The sequence below is a fragment of the Pholis gunnellus genome, assembly GCF_910591455.1.
Source record: "Pholis gunnellus genome assembly, chromosome: 22".
Lineage (NCBI taxonomy): Eukaryota > Metazoa > Chordata > Actinopteri > Perciformes > Pholidae > Pholis > Pholis gunnellus.
Genome location: NC_136549.1, coordinates 8,517,023 through 8,536,805, shown reverse-complemented (window position 1 = coordinate 8,536,805; position 19,783 = coordinate 8,517,023). Strand labels below are relative to the sequence as shown.

Below are 19,783 nucleotides of genomic sequence, written 5' to 3'. Positions count from 1 at the left end.
TCATGCAGCCATTTAAAGAAAAAAAAGTAATAACATTCCTCACACAAACTCCGCGCGCTGAGAGCTTCTGCTCCAGCAGCCTGATTTGAACGAAGGGTTATTGTCGCCTGTGAGCGGTTTCGCAGCGAGGTTGCAATCTCCACACACACACACACACACACACACACAACACAAAGGCAGCGAAAGGAACCTGACGGCCGGCGATGGAGAAAAGCGAAATGAAAAGCCGTTCCTCCTGGGTGATTCCGCCGGCCCGGCTTTTGTCTGCACTGCCTATCAGACCTCTATGTCTGCACATGTGTGTGTGTGTGTTTTTGTCTCTCTCTGTGTGCACCGACTGCCAAGTCGAGTTGTGTTCAAGGACTCCTCAGCGCCGCTACTTTCTGCCTCCTCTCCTCTCCTCTCCCGCTGCCGACCCCCCGTCGATTCCCCCGCTTTAAAATGCACGATGCCACTTCCCCAGCATTCCAACCTCAAACCAAAGAAATCACCTTTTCCGCAGATGCGCACGAGTCCACACACACACACACACACACACGCGCGGCTCACACTCAAGCTGTCGGATACCTCTCCTGCCCTGTCACACTCGTGTGATATTGTGTGCATAAACACGTCTTCGTGGTTTTCGTACTTTACGTGATCCTTGTGTGTTGTTAACCACATTCTTTTCCATGAGGCATCGGGACACTTGCAGTACTTCGACATGACGTGAAGGCATCTTAGCCCCTTTCACCTCACCACAGAGAAAGATGGATGCCTGAAGCCTTTTTGGTTTTGGAACGCAGCGTGCATGGAGTTGGCTGAGGCGAAACATAGCTGAGCTGGTTTTGGTCTGAGTCGGAATGTTTTAGTCACATTGCTGGAGCGATGTGCACTCTTTTGGTTTGGCAAAGGCAGATCGCACCGCGTTGATGTCTTTGGACGGTGGACGTGCAGGACGCAGAATGTGCAGCATGAGGAAGTGATGAGGTTTCTTTGGCGTAAACTTTCAGTTCTCTGTGTGTTTGGTGCTTTTCAGCAACGTTCACCTTGTAAATGTCTAGGAAACGGGATGCAAACATGCACTGCTTCCCCATTCTGGGTATCACTTTTCTTCCCTTCCTCCTAATCAGCTCATTCAGCTTTTTTTGTTTTTTAATCTTTGCACGCACGTCTGTGCACGTTTATTAACGCTCACACGTAGGCCTATATTCCCACGCGCAAATGAGATATTCCTGATCCTTACTTCTGGCAGCAATGGAGGCCAGTGGAGCACCACCGGTTGCTGTGTTGTCCAATTAGCAATGTTAATGGTTTAAGTGGTGTATAATTAACACGTGGGAGGGGATTATGCACGTGAATCATTGTCAGATCCGTCGGGGAGAAGAAAGGGTCATGCAAATGAGTTTAAAAAGCACATTAACGAGCGCTTTGAATGAAATTTGTCGTGTGATTTAGTAAAAAAAAAAAGCCGGGGGGCTGAGACAGAAATCAGTGGCTTCTTCATGCGTCTTTAATGTTTTTTTTATGGTGAAATCTCTGTAAAATTGTGTCTTGCATCAACCATATTATCATGCTTTGATAACTGGCAGCATACCTACCCTTCTTTCTTTTTTTGGAGGAGGAGGAGGAGCACTGGTGTTCCTGTTATTCGGGGCCCGTGGCAGTGTTTGTTCTTCTAAGGGGCTTAAGGGGAGCGTTGGAGCAAACCAAATGTGACGTGGTATGACAGGCCTCGACTGCAAGTGGCAGCCCGAAACACATGCGAGCCTAATCCGAGCCAGTATGCGGCTTTCTAGGGATCTCGACTTACTCAGCAGAATGCGCTCGCAAAACTATACCAACGCACACGAAGGCCTAATGGATCGAGGCGAGGCGGAAGCGCATCAAGGAGATCGAAACGCGACCTCTGACTCCAAGGAGTCCGCGTCAATTACCCATCAGATATGTGAGTGAGGGCTGCAAATAATGATTCTTTTCATTATGGATGGGGCGATCGATACTTTTTAATAATTAACCATTTAGTCTATTCAATACCTGAATTAAGAATTCTCAACTCAAGTTCCCAAAAGCCCAAAGAGACGTTTTCAGATCCTAAAGGGACCTGTGGAAACCCAACGTGCATCCATTTATTTTCACTAAAAAAGAGTCGTCATTAATGAAAATTCAAACGAAATCACCTGTTCAAGTCTCATTGTATATAAGTGTATCTGCTATTTATAATACGGTGCGGTCTTGATAAAGAATATAATGTTGACCTTTAGTTTTATTATGTTCTCTCCGTATCTCTCTCTCTCTTTACGACCTTCACATGAACTGAGAAGTGTTGTGATGGATGTGGACGCTGCCATGTCAGCCCTGAAGACCCAGTGACACACTGCATCAGCGTTGAACCACCAGCTCTCCGCCAGAGACCCCCCCCCCCCCCCCAATGCTATGCTATGCGTGTTTTTTAACTGTGCGGCATCTGTGCGGTCGAACATACACGAATGGCATCTTTCTTTCCATTTGTAATCGCTGTTCTCTTTTTCCAAAGTACACATGCCGCATTCCCAGCCAACGGGACTACATAACAACAACAACAACAACAAATAAATTCAAGCATTTCACCTTTCTGGTCCTCTCGGTGCGTCGTTTGGCGGTCAGCCGGCACAGACCGGTTGACAGACGGACAGTCTGAGGCAGACTGATGACAGGCTCTTAGAGACCCACGGACAGACAGCAGCTGGCTCCGAGATTGACAGGCAGGAAGCTTTCATTTCACAGCAGAAAAAAAAACAAAAAGGGCGACTTGAAGCTGAATAATTTAGTCGACTGCAGCTGGGAAAGTCACTTGGATAATTCATGCATTGGGCACACTTTGTGAGCTGTGATTGCCGCTCTGCGTGCATGTGTGTGTGCGCCAGTGATTGGGCTTTGAATGAATTACGAAAAAGTAGGCAAGTTTCGGGGGTTTTCCGTGCGCGTGTGCGCGCAAGCGGTCGGTCTTTGAGTGAATTACAAAGTCAGATGTGTGCTTGTGACAAATCCCTTGTAAAGATAGTGTTTCTGCCGCTCGAGGGAGAACGAGCAGTTGGCGAAGCTTCAGCGTCGAAGGACAGAGACACACACACACACAGTCACAGACAGCACAGAGTGTCTAGCTGCTGTTTGATTTCATCAGCAGACCTGATCTCAATGTCAACATGAGAGAGTGGGTGGATGGGTAAACTGAATCCTCTCCTGGGTGGTGGGCTTCTTCCAGAAAAACTAAACTAAACATGCGATTTTCTGCTGATATTTCTCCGACGAGTAAAGTTCATCTTTTTTGTTTTTCACAAAAAACGTTCCCACATTTTTCGATGGTGTTTGTGTTTTAGATCCACTGAGCGTTAAATGCTCTTCCGTGGTCAACAGTCCATGAAACGTCCCCTATGGGTCACACATGTCTGTACCTTAGATTTCCTGGTGTCTGTGAAAATTGGGCTGGATTAAATCTAGTGCCTCTCCAGAGGGGGGGGGGGGGGGGGGGGAATTATCTCAGTGCTGTTTGGACGGTGCGTTCAGGTACACTGGACAAGCCCCGGAAGGCAGAAGAAATGAAATTCTCTCTAAACTCTTCAGCTGTAGCCGGATCCCTCTCAGTTCTGCATGGCAGGGACTCTTGTTATACGTTTCCTTTCCAAATCCCAGTAAAGCTGTCTTCCCCCCCCCCCCCCCCCCCTGTGTGTGTGTGCATGTGTCCGTGTGTGAATGCACGTCTGTGTGTGTCTGTGTGTGCTTGCTTACATAGCTGTTTGAATAGGCTACTTGTGTGAATTTTGCTGCCTGTGTAAGAGAGTATGTAGACCTTTCTGCAGCGTGTGTGTGTGTGTGTGGATGGATGATAAACTGTATACAGTCAGTGGGGTGGATCTGTCGGTTTTTGCTTCTGTATCTGTATCTGTATGCACATCACATGACACTCACTTCTGATGGCTATTACACTCTCACAGCGCAAAGTAGCATTCACTGCTAATGGACCATCAGCATCTCTCTGTATAAGTAAGAAGGTTATCCTTACTTATTCTCCTTTTTATATACATTTTATCATCTTAAAGCAGTATTATTTGAGCTTCAATCGTACAATGCAACTCTATCACTTTCCTTTTATCAGATCCTCCATCTCTGGTGAATGACCATGTCTTGCAACCTCACACCCACAGTTTGTCGCACAGGCTTTCTGTTAAAAATGATCTGAGTTCTATTTCTTTCTAAAACGCATGCCCCTTTAAGCCCACCCCTACATCTGCTCTCCATCTATTTCAACCAGTGGAGTGAAAGCTTGGCCCGTGGTGGTGTTGCTGCTTGCCGCTTTCTCGACAACCGTTTATGCCATCAATTTCACACGCGCTTCATTGGGTCCTCAGTAACACACCTGCCATGACATAGTTGCATCACACATCCAAGTTGCGGCTACTCACTTTAAAAAAAAAAAAAAATCCACTTCTGTATGACACAGTGTGTATTTATGTAAGTGTGTTTGGGCAGAAATACAGCGATGTTTCATTATTTATATAAGCTTTGATGTTTATTTCACCTACACAGATTATTGATTGCTCCTCCTCTCTCTGTGTATCGCTCTGCTTGTGTCTCAGGACCTTTTTCCTAAACTCTGCATAACTCTGCTCAGAATGTTAAAATAACTCGTGTGGGTGTTTTGTGCCTCTTTCTCTTGCAGTGCTGGCCAGTTTCCGAGGGACCGTCCAGCATGGCCTCCCGCTGGAAATCGGAGACACGGTGCAGATCCTGGAGAAATGTGAAGGTACAAGTGTGCACGCGGCGCGCTCTTAGTACATGTACACTGTGTGGTACTTTCAAATCACAAATCACTCGCTTTATTAAATATCCAGATCAAACAAACAGCGGTTACACTCCTTGGATTAACCTTATTAAATCTATCCCAAATGTTTGGTAAAGCCATGCACACACTGGGCTGTACATGCACTCGCTCACACACTCGCGTCGATCCACAGATTTATGAATGCAACCACAAACGGGCCTGGAAACGCTACTTGGCAAGGATTTGCACAAACGCGTGCAAAGTTAACCATGCGGATACCTTCTCTGAATGTCTTTTTGAGGATTATCTCACGGTGCAGCATTTGCATTGAGGTCATGTCTTTGGTGAACGCCTGTGGAAGTCATGTTTGCTACCGTTTCCTGCACCACAGACTGGCCGCTTTTCCCGCCTTCCTGCCCACGCTGAGTCTGTTTTTCTCCTCTACTTGCTTTCTCTGTAATGTGATTCTTCTCTCCTTTTTGCTCTGTATTCTCTATCTCTATCTTTGGGCCTTTTTATTTATTTTTTTATTTCCAGAATGATATAAACTCATCTAACCGCAGCAAAGCCGCACTGTTACGCACACCTTAACACAGATAAGCAGGCATGCACTAACTCAGACGCACCTCTCCTCTCTTCTGGAGCTCTTGACACCCTCTGCCTCACTTCCTGTTGGGAGACGACACTCGCACCGAGAGAGTCAGCCAGTCGAGCAGTCAGACGTGCAGCCAGCCAGTCAGAAGGCTGTGATGTTTGCGGTTTAAAAAATAAAAAAAAAAGACCCAGAGGAAGTAGACAAAAGCACAGCCAGCGGAATTCTTGGCCCAGAAGGGAGGAACAAAAATCAAATTCCTGCCAGCAGCGAGCAGGCTGAGAGACGGGGTGCTGACAGCAGTGGAGGCCGACTAATGGGTCTGCCTCATGTTGATGCTGTTGACACTTCGGAACACAGGAGCTTATCATGCGAACGTGTCTTTGCTGACACGCGGCTCCCTTCTGTAAAAGGCGCCGCCCCCCAGTAATTGAATTTCGACTTTCGGCTGTAACTTGGACTTTTGTTAAGTTCCTGACAGCAGTGAATGCATTTGTGTACTGTATATATATTTAAGTTTGTATCTAATGTCCTCCCACCACAGACCCATGAGATGAGCCCAAGTACCTCTTCATAGACACCACCTAATGCTCCATGTTCCTAATGTGGATGTGTCAGTGAAATGCACATAAAAGTTCCTTCAAAAGCTACTTCAATCTTGCAGAAGTAGCCCTGGTTGCTCATTGATCAGTTGTCCCATCCCACTGATTTCGTACTGCTGTCTCGCTACCCTTCGCTGACATTAAAACGTTTCAGAAAGCCGTCACAGTCCTTGACCTCTGCTGCTGAAAAAAAGAAATTGACTCACCTCGGAAATACTGAGCGTGTGTTCCACAGCGCGGACCCAGACAAATTACTCAACGCCGTTGCGAAGCACGCATGCCTGAAACAAATCGGAGCGAAAGCACTACCTAAGTCACAGACGCTCTTGGTGAAAAACCCAACAGTGATTAGAATAATCTAATGCATTTACATTTGAGCTATTTAGCTAATGCTCTTATCTGGAGGGACTTACAATGACTGCAACAGTGGAATGAGCTCCGATCGTCAGTTTGGAAAAGAGCATCAAGCTCAAAAGCCTCAGATAGAAACGTATTAGATCGTTTCTATCAGGACTGGGATTTGCTAAAGCATCGAGCATGTACTAATTTGAGCCCAGATTGGAGTGTGTAATGGCGCGAGCATATGCAAGCTGTAGCCTCTGCTTCCTTTTTTTTCATACTTGCTAAGGACAAGTGTTACAGGTTCACAGGGTTCTCAGTGGCTTTGTCTCACAGCTCCCTTTCCTTTCACTCTGCTGTGCATTAGCCTGTGGTCACTGCCAACAAGTTACCTTGTACCGCAGTGCTCTCGAGCGCTCCGGTGACATGTGATACAATAAAAATAAATAAAGTGGTGTTAACCTTTTTATTGGCGGTGGAGAGTCATTCAGTTGGCGGTGAGAGAGATCCGTTTATGTCTCAGGCCCCCTTTTCACATGATGCTGAAATGGAATAAAACTGCCTGTCTGGTGTGCTTGTTATGCACTCACACACATGCATCCCCATTCCCTGTCCTTCTCTTATTAAATGCATAGTATTCCATATATCTCCAACGTCTCTCCTTGCAGTCTGAGCCAGATATAAAGATGTCGGGGTGTAATATTCATACGCACATGCTGTAAATTAAAATGGTGCTTTGTCTCCGCAGGCTGGTACCGAGGGTTCATCCTGAAGAATCCAAATTTCAAGGTGAGCGAACTTTTTCGGAGTGCGTGTGTGTTTTGCCGTCATTTAGTTTTGTTAGCCGCCGCAACTAGCAATTTCACCAACACTCAGTGACGGATATCCTTAGCTGTGCTCACTCTTGTGTGGTGAAAGTGCTCAGCGTGTTGGTAACGTAAGCCGGATGTGGTCAGCTGCAGGGTTAGAGGCCCTATGGTCCATCCGCACAGGTGTTTTGCATGTTTTCGACAGATTAGAGCAGAACCTTGGTTGTTGTTTTAATTAAACTACACCGGCTATGACGATCCCAAATGTCTGAAATGAAGAAGGTCTATTAGTAGGCCTACGTTGAGACATCACATCATTTCCCGCAGAGCTCTAGAAGTCTAATGCAAGCAACTTCTTTGTTAATAGGTTTTTTAAGAATTCATCAATTATTTTCTTTGAATCAATTCCACTCTTCAATAACTCTGCCGGTGCTGTGTGTAGTTGGCGCCCTAGAATACGATAGCATAGGTTTACGCTGACGGCACGAATCAGAATGTGATTTGTGAAACAAATAGTTCGACTGCTGGAAAAAAAGAAGAAGCAGAGAAAGTCAAGTGGATGACAGCTCTTCCATGTAAAAATAAAAAACCCCGTCCTTGCTCTAGACCGACCAATTAAACCAAAGTGACAGTAATAGATGTGGCTTTTAAAGGCTCTTGCTCAGGAGAGCGTGTGATAACTCAAACCAAGTTGGGAGTAAAGTGTTCACAGTCTGTGTGTGTGTGTGTGTGTGCGAGTGTGTTGAATTCATCCTCAGTTACTTAAACGTAAGTTCTGCTTTGATCTTCCCGAGTCAATAGGGAGCAACTTGCAGTTTATTAGCGTCAAACAGGGCACACACACACACACACACACACACACACACACACACTTTTCATCTTTTTGGTCTCCTAAACCCCCAATGCTACTTTCTTTTATCTCCTCGTCTGCTCCCGTTTCCCTCTGCTCTCCTTCTTTTAACACACAAACACACCGTATTGATTGAATGCATCATTGCTGCACGCGAACAGAATGACTTACTGAGCTGAATTAGAAGAACTTCTCATTAACCCGTTCGTCTTCTGCTCAAAGGGGATCTTTCCGTCCAGCTACATCCACTTGAAGAATGCCCACGTCAAGAATAAAGGGTAAGTGGCACCATTTTCTCCCCCTCTTCTCCCCTTCCCCTTCCCCTGTGTCGCCATGGAGGGTTTGAACTCTTATTTGTGTGTGTTTGTAGGCAATTTGAGACGGTCATCCCCGTGGAAGACTCCGTCATCACAGAGATGACCTCGACGTTGCGAGACTGGGGTGCCATGTGGAAACAACTCTATGTGGTAAGAATCCGCACACACACACACACACAGTTTGCATCGATTTTGAATGTCACTGCCGCCTAAGCGAAGCTTCATTCTGGGTAATTCAAAAGCCGCAAATAGTCGAAGCTTTTTCATACACATTCATTAGTGGGATTGATTGTGTTTGTGGCATATTAAGCTATCTGGGGTGCTGATTAAATTGAGCAGATGAATACGCGCGGATCAAAAGTGCATACATTTGCGGCAAAAAGCAGCAGGACACTGGAGCTAATTTGCACAAATCCATTTCAAGTTTCTCCGTCTTCCTCTCTCTGTGGGTCGCCGTGTTCCTCTTTGGCTCTCTAATGTGCGTTCTGTCGCTTTGTTTTCACTTAGGCTTCCGGGTGGCAAGATGTATGTTTTTGTCTTCTTATCTGTGTCCTTCCCTCTGTCTTACGTCCTTTCAGTCCCCGCCTTTGACTGGCTCACTGTGCTTCTCCACTCATTTTTTTTTTCCTCCCTCCGTCCCTCCCCACTGTTTCCTGTGTCTGCAGAAGAATGAGGGGGATTTGTTCCATCGACTTTGGCACGTGATGAATGAAATCCTGGACCTGAGGCGGCAGGTGCTGGTGGGCCACCTTACCCATGACCGCATGAGGGACGTCAAGCAGCACATCACGGCGAGATTGGACTGGGGCAACGAGTGAGTTCCTATATCTGTGTTTTTATGTTTGTTTTTCTATGTTTGAAGTCATTAATCTTTCATTAGTTGGAACTACTACTCGGTTTAAGACTGATTTTCTGCCCTCTGCTCAGCCACCGGATTATATTCGCTTCATAGTGTTGTGTGAAAATCAAATACCAGCAACCAGAGGCTCGCTTGCTTGCTTGAGAGCAGCAATAATCACAGGGAACATTCAGTCAGCCTTACTTTATTATAAAAGTTATGTTTTTATTGCATGGTAATGTAGTTTTGAACCAGAACAATTTTTAGTCTTGCTTTTTGGTGCGTTCAATAAAAAACATCTGAAATGCAGTCATCAAATGCACGTCATCCTTATTGCATAATTTATATTGTCTCTTTGCTTATTTTTTCGTTTTCAAGAAACCCAGGAACCATTAAAGCAAACCAGGAACCTTAACATGAAACCGAAACCAAAACTTTAGATCTAATGTCATAGTTCTTTGAACCCAAAAGGTCCATATGTGGGATGTTTAGCAGAAACACTGAATTTTATTATGACTTTGACCAAGAAGCTGTATTTAATGTGGATCGGTCTTGTTATGGCCGATATCTGATCCGCTTTATAAGGTCAGTTTCAGTATCATGCTGATATTTTGTTCCTGGGGTTTGTTATTATTGAACTCTTACGTATGTAATGCTTTTCAACCACTCACTCTAAAATCTTGAGTGTCTGAGTTTCTTTGAATGCACCACCGATGAATCATTCCCAGCCCCTGCTCACATCTGCAGAACAACATTAATACCCCGCATCGCAAAATTAACAAATAAAATAAAGAAAACTTCATGTTCACCGTGAGGAACAACCTGCAGAAAGTTTAAAGTCTATTTAAGCATATTTGTAGTTAATGAGAAACCGCCCACTGAGGTCTAATAACAACCTGATTCAGCTAACATTAGTTTAACTTAACGAACGCTTGTATCGAACATGACGTTGTGAAATGATTCTCACATTTCTTCACATATTTTAGGAACAATTGGAATATTTGATTCAGTTATTCTGTCTTCTAAGCAAGAGCCCCCCGCAACTCTCCAACTCGTCTCCACCTTCTTTCAAAGACTCTCTCTTCTCTCCTTGCTCCACTGTCTTTTGTTGTCACCTACCATCCCTGCAGGCACACTCCTCACTCAATCAAGCCCCCCCCCCCCCCCCCCCCCCCCCACACAGACAGCACCCTCTCCATCCTCTTTCTTCTCTCTTTCCTCTCATGCCATGGGGGCGAAATAATTCAATCCCCCAACTTCTGGCATTCTGTCTTTCTATCTGTCCTTACCCTTCACTGTCCTTCTTTCCCCCTGCTGTGGGCCCTCCTCAAACACACACACACACACGCCTCCTTAGTGAGATGGGTGGACAGTCCCTCGCTGTGGGTTGTTGTATGCTTGACCAGGCCTGTCTCTTTTATTGCTGACAAGGAGACACACTCTAGCGTGCCGTTTTGGTCCACTGAAAGGGCCGGCCTAGAGGACGATAAGAAGGGGAGAGAGAGAGAGAGAGAGAGAGAGAGAGAGAGAGAGAGGAGAGAGAGAGAGAGAGAGAGAGAGAGAGAGAGAGAGAGGAGAGAGAGGAGAGAGAGAGAGAGAGAGAGAGAGAGAGAGAGAGAGAGAGAGAGAGAGAGAGAGAGAGAGAGAGAGAGAGAGAGAGAGAGAGAGAGGTTGGATGAAGGAAAAAGAGGAGGGGGGGTAAAGAGAGAGGACACTTTTCTTTCATTTGTCAAGTTTATTCAAATGAGTGACACAGGTGATCTGGCAGCACTGTGTGTCTGTGTATGTGTAAGTCTACATGCTGTGCGTTCGTTGACTTTGTTTGTCAATGCTCCAGTCCAGTCGCCCTGCTTTTGCCCGTCACCTGCTCGGATATGAATGAACTGCCACTGTTTTGTATGTAGTTCACTTTCTCAATCTGTGTGTTACAGGCAACTCGGATTGGACCTGGTCCCCAGGCGAGAGTTCAGCATGGTGGACCCCGATGAGATCAGCGTCACAGAGCTTTACAGACTGGTGAGTGGTCCTCCCAAGACCCTCCGCGCAATATCGAACTGCTTTGTTCTCAACCCAGCGCCTCATTAAGGGAGCAGGGTGGTGAGGGGCAGGCGAGGAGAAGAGCGTGTATCCGGCTAAATCCTGCTCATCACATGTACTGTATCGTGGGCAGAGGGTCCGGTCCATGGCATCAGATTGGACTGTTTGTTTCTTCAGTGCTTGGTCTGGTCCATTGGTCCATCACATCGCATCTCCACCTTTTTTATGCTTAAATCTTGAACCTTTACGAAAACATATTACCATCCTGGACATCGGTGTGTCCTGGCTTTTGTGAAAGATCTTCGTGAATGCAAAACAATCTCACTCTCGGTGCATTCAGTCGCTGCTCTGGAGCCTTTTTTTCCGACTGCGTCACATGTTTTCCTCAGCAGATTGAGTTTGCCGAGTTGTCAAGGAATTATCGATGTTCAACATTTCCACAACCTTTTGAGCACTTTTAAAGACTTCTCATCCATGTTGGCTTAAAAGTAGGGAATTCAAAGTTCATTCTTGGCCTTGGAAAACAGCAGTTTGCGAGACAATCTCTCCACTGCACTGGAGCTTTCCATCGTATCACACAATCTCTCTCCGTTTTTCTCAGCGCTTCAAGGACTTCACGTTGGCTTAAAGGTTTAGACTGAAAGATTGCAAAGAATAGCTTTGGCCATTGTGCACTTTCCACATTATTAATACACAACAAACTCCGTGTTAGCACGTAGAAATAGAAAGTGTAGAATGTCTGAATCTCTCCCGTCTCCGTACCTCTCTCTTGCTCGTTCTCTAGCCTTCCTTGTTTGCTCCCCGCTTCCCCCATCCCATTTTCCCCAAGCCCCAACCTCTGTTACCGTGGCAACCACTTCTCTGCCCTGATACAGTGCGTGGAGAATTGTATCACACACACACACACACACACACACACACTGTGACGGCTTTTCCTTCGCAGGGGTAATTGAAGCTCTTAATCCATCTGTTTCTTTTTGTTTTGTTAGTCAAAACAAAAGCAGGCATAGCAGGAAGAAAGCGTAATGCACCTCTATTAACAGGCGTACCAAATGAGCAAATGACTGCAATTCCCCTACACTGAGACAGGAGAAAGGGACTGGTGTTCACCGCCGGCATCCACATACAAAAGCACACACACACACACACACACACTCGCGAACACCAAGACACAAAGCAACACGATATCGAGCCCAAATTAAGTCAATATTTTTCAGTGAGATCTTTTGTTTATGAGAACAGCTTCTTTGTTTCTTGTTGTGCTACAGTGGTGTGGCTTAATTCAATTGAGATGGGGATTACCTGCTGTGTGTGTGTGTGTGTGTGTGTGTGTTACTCTAGGAAAGTGTAGCCTGACTGCCAGAATGTATCAAGGAATTATGTTATTCTGACCGGCGCTCAAATGAGGGTAAATATTTGACTGAATGTTAATGTTGCTCCGCGTCTGTTGGATGTATGAATAGGCAATAGGTAACATTTTCTTCGGTATTATGATTTGCTAAGAATTGGTAACTTTAAAAGTGGTCAATTTAAAAGCGGGGCCAGGGCCAGTGAGGTAAGTACTCTGGGGATTGAGTCCTAATTTATTTGACTTGACACCCTTTTAAAACATTTTTCTTGGTTGTATCTTTTAAGTGAGCTACAACCTTTTATCAAATCCCTAACTTTCTCCCCAGTCTCATGCCGAGTCTGCTCAGTTGCTCAACCTGCCTGTAGTGCAACGGCACGCCGGCTTCCAACGCCCCTGGAGAGGGAGTCCGGAGCAGAGCGCGGGAGGAGCAGACCAGGGTTGAGATCCCAGAGTGACGCATTTATTACCGGTGGCAGTGACGAATAGCTCGAGGGCCCGTTCCCTGGACGCGTGGTAGCAAAATGTCCTCTGTGACTTCACTTATCGCCCGAAGTGATGCAGCTCGCATCTCTTTGCGTCCCGCTCGTGACACACAGGTCTCCTCGCCGCGAGCTTAAAAGAGGGCCGAAAAGAGGCTTAAATACAGATGGAGGAAGTGAGGGATGAAAGGAGGGATGTAGAAAGACCAGAAGTTTCTCCGTCGCCTCAGTTTGACCCCCCCTCCCCTGACCCGTTTTTCAGAAGCTACTCCGGCAGTCACTCTGCTCGGTGCTGCCTCATGCTGTTTGGTAAAAAATGACAGAGTGAACAATAATGAGACGGTTGGAAAAGCACTCACATGGTCGTGTGCTCTCTCTGTGCAGCTATATATCTCTCTGGCCCTCTCCTTGTTTCCCGTACAATTTTCATGTTGCCAGCAGGGCTGCCGGGGCTGTCCCGGCCATCGTTTTTGTGTCTAGTCATGCTGAAGCTGCCACAACAACCACGCGCCGCTCCGGTCGGGCATCTTAAATGACACACTGAAAATAACCCCGTAGTGAAATCCCACAGCATGAATTAGGCCTTCCCAGACGAAAAGCAGCAGCAGCAGCAGCAGTCAGGACCCAAACAAAACACATTCATCATTTTGACAGATATTGCTCTTGTAAAATGATTTGCGTTGTTATTTTCAAGCATGTTTTAAGTCTTAGAGGACGATGTTAGTGGGTTTTTTTCTTCTTCGTATGTTTGTATTTATAGTGCAACCAACTGTTTTCCAAAGCACATCATCAATTTTAGATTACCCTCTAGGCAATCACTGCTTAGCTCACATTTCCCTACCACATAAAAATTTCATCTTCCAGAGACTTGAACCTTCTCTGAGGGAGCGTTTCTGATGCCTTTTTAGTTTCTGTCAAAGCAATATCGCCGTCACGTGGTAACGCACTCCCGAGTGTGTTCAAAACATCACTGCCGAGTCAAAACAGCTCATTTGTAATGTAGGGAAGAACCACTTTCAAGCTGCATTTTTTTCACTTCGTCCATGTTTATGCGTATTCTTTTTTTCTCCAGGTTTTACTTTTTATAAAAAAATTAGAGTGCCTCCAGGAATATATGTCATTATTTCTGGGGGGAAAAAAAGCCCATTTCATTCAATCATTGCAGTTTTCTACATTCTATAATTGTATTCAGAATCAGGAACATGAGCCCACGTGCAAATTAAATCCTCAACCTCAGCTGTCCGACTTCCTTGCAGAGAAGTTATTCTTTATTATTATTATCCTCTGAGACGTTCAATCCCGCCTCAAGTTGTTTTTTTCAGGCAATCAAAATGATCCCAATCTCGTATTATGCACCTCTCAAAAGAATCGTTAAATGTTTTGGGAAATGCGATGAGTTGGATGAAAGTATCGTATGGTAAATATTTAGCTGGAGCCAGCAGTTGATTAGCTCAGATTAGCATGAAGATTGTTAGCAGGGGGAAACAGCTAGCCTGACCAGGCAAACGGCGGTGATCTGGCAATTTTGTTGCTTTCACATCTTTTGTGCTGATTAAACAAATGAGTTATGGAATATTAATTAGTGTGCTTTGGATGTGCTGGTAGGTGGATTTTGTTAGCGTTGTACAGCTCCAGGCTAGCACTTTCCCCCCCTGTTTCCTGTCTTTATGCTAAACTTAGCTTGGGAGGTGGGAGTGAAATCGATCGTTGCAATAAAGCAAATAAGATTATTTACCCAAATGTTGACATATTCTTTTAAATGCACCAATAAACCAATAAAGAGGGTTCCAACATGGTTTCCCCTGCAGAACCATCCAACGTAACTTTGACGACATAATGCAAATAACAAAACCTTCACAGGTCAGAATAATTCATAAATAAAAATACCGAATAATGTTTGTTGGGGGTGATGCTTTACTGCACTTCGCCCTTGCATTGTCTTCATTATTTTCCTTTCCTTCACTCCTCAACCTCCTCCTGCCCCCCCGCCCTCCCCATCTCTTCCTGCTACAGAAGTGAATGGGGAGCACAATTTGGCAGCGGCTCTACTGGCCATCTGGTCCTGTGTGTGTGTGTGTGTGTGTGTGTGTGTGTGTGTGTGTGTGTGTGTGTGTGTGTGTGTGTGTGTGTGTGTGTGTGTGTGTGTGTGTGTGTGTGTGTGTGTGTGTGTGTGTGTGTGTGTGTGTGTGTGTGTGTGTGTGTGTGTGTGTTTGTCCTCGTATTTTTGGATGTTGACAGGGGATTAGGATGAACCTCTCATAAACAGAGCTGCGAGGCGTGTGTCGATCCGGGTGGTGTTTACAACGCCCGCACCATGCTGCGGGAGGCGTTATTGATCTGCATTATTGATTTGTTCTGATATAGATTGACTTAATATAGCATGTAATACCAGGCACAAGTGCCCATGCACTACGAGGCACTGAGACTTTCTGCCGCATTGTGGGACGGTCGCATTTATATTCAGGGTGAATTTCAGTGCTGCGGTTTCTGTTTCTCTGAGATTAAGCCACCAGTTGAAAGGGATGCACACAACACCATTATTACATTTTTCTATCAAGAAAATAATGAACCTACTTGCAGATAAATGCTAGAGGTAACTAAATAAGGAAGGGGGCCATGTTGAGTGCTTTTAGACCTGATGATGAATATGCTTGTTTATAAAGTGTTTGTTAATGTGCAGCAATAAGTGTTTCCTGTGTTTCTTTGGCACCAAGATTGCAACAAAAAAAACCAATCAGACAGCACAGCTCGAACGACTCGCATCTTAGCCTCTGGTGCTGCTGACAGTCTGCGTTATTACACGTTATATTAGCTCCATCTATATCAACAAAATCTATATCTTAGCCTGAGTCTTTAAATATATATGCAAATCTGCAGCAAATCAAGTCTCAGAGGGATACTCGATACTAAACACAGCAGCTCTTGAATGTGATTGGCCAGTATTAAAAGAGATGTAACCAAATGTTGTTTTTTCCCCGGTATTAACTGTATTTGATAAGCTTTGATCCTGCTTTTTGAGGATCTCTCTGGATTTAGAGCTTATGGATTTTACTTTTTATATTTTTATTTTTTAACCTTTCCAAATCCATCCCTTCAATCCTATATCAGAACAGCACAATGTGTATTTGTATCTGTTTTATGTATTTCACTTGTGCATGTTCTGTATAGTTGCGGATCAAGTCTGATACAGAAAGATTTCTCTGCCCAGAATAGCATTCTGGAAATTGATTAGTGCCGATATTGTTTCTCTCCTCTGCAGATGGAACATCGGCATCGTAAGAAGGAGACCCCTGCGGCCGCTAGCACCCATCACTTGTTCGTCCACGTGAAGAGTCTGATGAGTGCAAATCTGGGGGAAGAGCTAGAAGTCTTCTTCCACATTTACGATGGACGGGAGAACCGGCCGCTCAGGTACGACACTTCAGAGAAAAGAATCCCCCGTGATTTGACCAAGTAGTGACGCAACACGCATCGCTTTTTGTATACTTGTAGGTTCAAATAGTAGCCAATGTTTACTCGTCCATAGCAATGTAAGTGAGGTGGACTGGTGATTGCAGGGCGATATTTCAAAGGGCTCCCCTTCTGATGTCAAGAGGACCGCTCTAATTATATTCATGAAGATTGATTAGATGAAGCAGGTAGTTAAAGCGCACTCGGACACATAAAAGTGGGCGAGGCCGTGCTATTTTGTCTTGTAAAAAGTGTCTGTGCCGTCCACATGAAAGAGCCTATCGTCCTGGGAGTCTGCACACGTCGCCCGCGCAATGACACACGCACGCCCACGTGCTCCCGATGGGGCGCCGGCCAAATGCAAGACTGTGTTTAAACTCCCCGGTTTCGCAGTTCAAAGCGAAGAACAAATTTCCATTTCATGTCGCAAACGAGCGGGATTCGTCAGACAAGGCAAATGAGTGGGTTGGAAAATGAGCACGGCAACAGTGAAAACTCCTTTTGATAAGTCATGCTTGTGTTTGACGCTGACTCTCCGCCCCACAGGGTCACATCAGAAGAACGAGGGTGACATTGATTCTTTTATTATTTCGCTTCAGTATACAGTAGCTCCACTTCTGGTTCTAAAGAAATCCAATTCATTATTCATCGCATCACTGGCAGAATATCTAACTTTTGTGCGAGCTTGGTTGACCTAAGTTTCTTTAAAACCCTGCGTGGAGACTCTGTGGTTTCCTTCATAATATGAATAATGGCACACAACAAAGGAGGCTCTATTTTTACAAGCAGAGCGCGAGGTTTGGCTTTCATGATGCGGTCTGTCCGAGAGAAAGATGAGTTCTGCATGTGTACACGCAAGCGCGCACACACACGCATATACCGTGTGTCATCAGTGGATCAGAAGCACTTTTAATTCGGAAGTATATATAAATGTGCTCTCCAGCCTCCTTTTTAGCGCATGCATCCAAGTTCCTGATGTACGGTAAGAGGTTTGCCAATAATGAAGGTACATTTTGGCGACTATTCCTGACCCGCACTTTGACTTGAAGTGGGTAATTAGAGTCCAGTGGCATCATATCAAGTTCCACTCGTAACATATGCCCGCATTTGAAATGGATTTACAGCTCATTCATTCTCTGACACACAATGAAGTCGGCTTTAGTTGTTAAGCTCATGTTATGCGCCATTATCTACACCGAATACAAATAATAACAATATGATATCATATGATGATGTAATAACAAATTGAGATTTTTCTCACAGTTGATCTAAATACCATTCTTTGTGTCAGTATTGGGGGGAAAAGGCTGTCAGACCTTAACCATTGGGCCTTAGTGGTTTTGTCTTCAAGGAAGATCTCACAATGGCAGCTGGCCAACATTGTCTCTCACTGTCTGGTCACACACATAAACAGAGACACACACACACATTTAGGCAAGATGCCTGGCATGAAGCCATTTCGACACTTCCTTCTGTGCTGGTGGTTTCTGTGTGTGTGTGTGTGTGTGTGTCAGGGACCAGATGGGGGTCCGACCCGTTGTTTCAGTACCATGCCAACACCAGCAGCCCCCGTGCACCGTGCTAGCTGCTTTGTGTTCGATACAGGCTCCTCGTCTGGCTCTCCCAGCTCGACGCACACTGTGGCGTACTCGACCATGCTCACACTTGATCCCGTTGCTCTTTCTCTAAGTTCTGTTCGCTATCCCAGATCAAACACTTTACACTGCCTCGCTCCGGTCTCTCCGTAGATACTTGCACTTCCCGCCTCCTAATCGCAACCTCCACTCAACTCCAACAGGGTCATCCTGAATGAGTGGACATGTGCGTTTGCCTATGTGTGTGTGTGTTTTTATGTTCCTTTAGTGTGAACAGCAGAGGCCCAGTGTGTGTTTTTCACAAAGAGACGCATGTGGTTGATAGGGTCTGGCCTGGTGTGTTTTCTCTACCTGTTCACCACACCGTCTAGTCTAGCCCTTCTCTCATCTTTCAACAAGGCCTCTGGGGGTAGATTAAGGTTTTTCGGCTGTGGGGAGGGAACGGTGGCAGTTAATTTAGCCAGTATTTTACACGCCAGTCGCTCACTACCCCCCCCCTCCGCCCCCCTCAACGGGTGATCGCACAGCTCTTAATGCAATCATCGATATCAGGAGATGGAATAGCAGGCTCCGTGCGGGCCCAGAGGGGAGGGAAGTCGGCCATTCATGTTATGCTAATGCCAGCTGTGATAGAGGGAGATACGGTCCCGCTGGGGGGGGGGGGGGGGGTGTCCTCTCCCTCACGCTGCAGCTGTGAGGGAGAGGAGTTGATGGCAGGGGGGGGGGGGGGTGTAAGGGACTTGCGCATGTGTGTGTGTTTGCAGGAGTGGCTGTTAATTGGCAGTTGGGGTTTCCACAGTAGAGCGCTAATTAGGGCTGGGGTTAAAACGTGCGCACGTCTCATGTCTAATGCATAGGAATCCGCCTCCATATGGCTGGATAAATGGCCTGGAAAGTTACAGAGAGCAGCTAATGAGGAACAACCGCATCTAAATCCGACCGGCTCTCGACCGGCTCGTTCCAATTCGGACGATGGAGAAGGAAAACTTTACCGAAAGGAGCACATGTCTGAAAAATCATGAGCATTTGTATAATTAATTATCAGAACTGTAATTAATTCAAACGGCGCCCGCTGCCCTACATACACAAAACGCTGAATTACAGTGCAGGAAGCAGCCTCTTATTTACATCACAGACGAGACTTGGTAACTTTTAAGCCCTTGTAATAAGAGCTTTTAATAGCTCAGACTGTGAAACATCCTAATCCATCGTAGCCGTTTGCAGCATGAAGTCAAGTTATATAGGCTCTGTTGGGGTAAATGCTGCTCTTGTGTGAATGGGCCTACTGTAGCTCGCGCCTGCTAACCGTGCCAGAGACTCGGCTCATTGTCAGGCACTGGTGCATTACAAGGTTTTTTCTCCCTGCTTATCGGTGGACTGTGAAAGTCACCTAACTGGATTAGCCTTCAGCTCGCCAGCCAGGATGAGACGGGGCCCAGCAGGATGCCTCCGCTGCCTCTCTTTGAGCTTGTGTGCGAGATAGAAAGAGAAGGACGGAGTACAAAGAGAATGAAAAGGCGTTCTGTGTCCGTCCTTTCTGTTTTTTCGCCCGACATGCACTTAATTACACGCCTGCACGAAGGCGGGGTGCGGGGCATCTGAGGCCAGAGTTGTTATTTCGAGTCAGTTCACTCTGCCCTGTGAAGCTCTTGGATTTCATATTCTAAAGTTGCACTGTAGAGTATGTGCAAACTGTCCAAAGTATGATTCAGAGTTGTTTAGACAGACAGCCAGACAATTAGCT

At 45.8% G+C, this 19,783-nt stretch overlaps 1 protein-coding gene across 4 annotated transcripts in view; it reads left to right on the top strand.

Annotated features, from left to right (window-relative positions):
- The window catches only part of dock4b (dedicator of cytokinesis 4b), a gene marked incomplete at its 5' end in the record, with an annotated part of 98,724 nt that overhangs the window by 20,284 nt on the left and 58,657 nt on the right, over nucleotides 1-19,783 (top strand). For all 4 annotated transcript variants that reach the window (XM_079183490.1, XM_079183491.1, XM_079183492.1 and 1 more), the window contains 7 exons: nucleotides 4,679-4,762; nucleotides 7,062-7,102; nucleotides 8,195-8,250; nucleotides 8,343-8,439; nucleotides 8,955-9,103; nucleotides 11,059-11,143; nucleotides 16,254-16,405. In XM_079183490.1, the coding sequence (XP_079039616.1) occupies nucleotides 4,679-4,762; nucleotides 7,062-7,102; nucleotides 8,195-8,250; nucleotides 8,343-8,439; nucleotides 8,955-9,103; nucleotides 11,059-11,143; nucleotides 16,254-16,405 (664 nt within the window). The remainder of the gene's footprint in view (nucleotides 1-4,678; nucleotides 4,763-7,061; nucleotides 7,103-8,194; nucleotides 8,251-8,342; nucleotides 8,440-8,954; nucleotides 9,104-11,058; nucleotides 11,144-16,253; nucleotides 16,406-19,783) is intronic.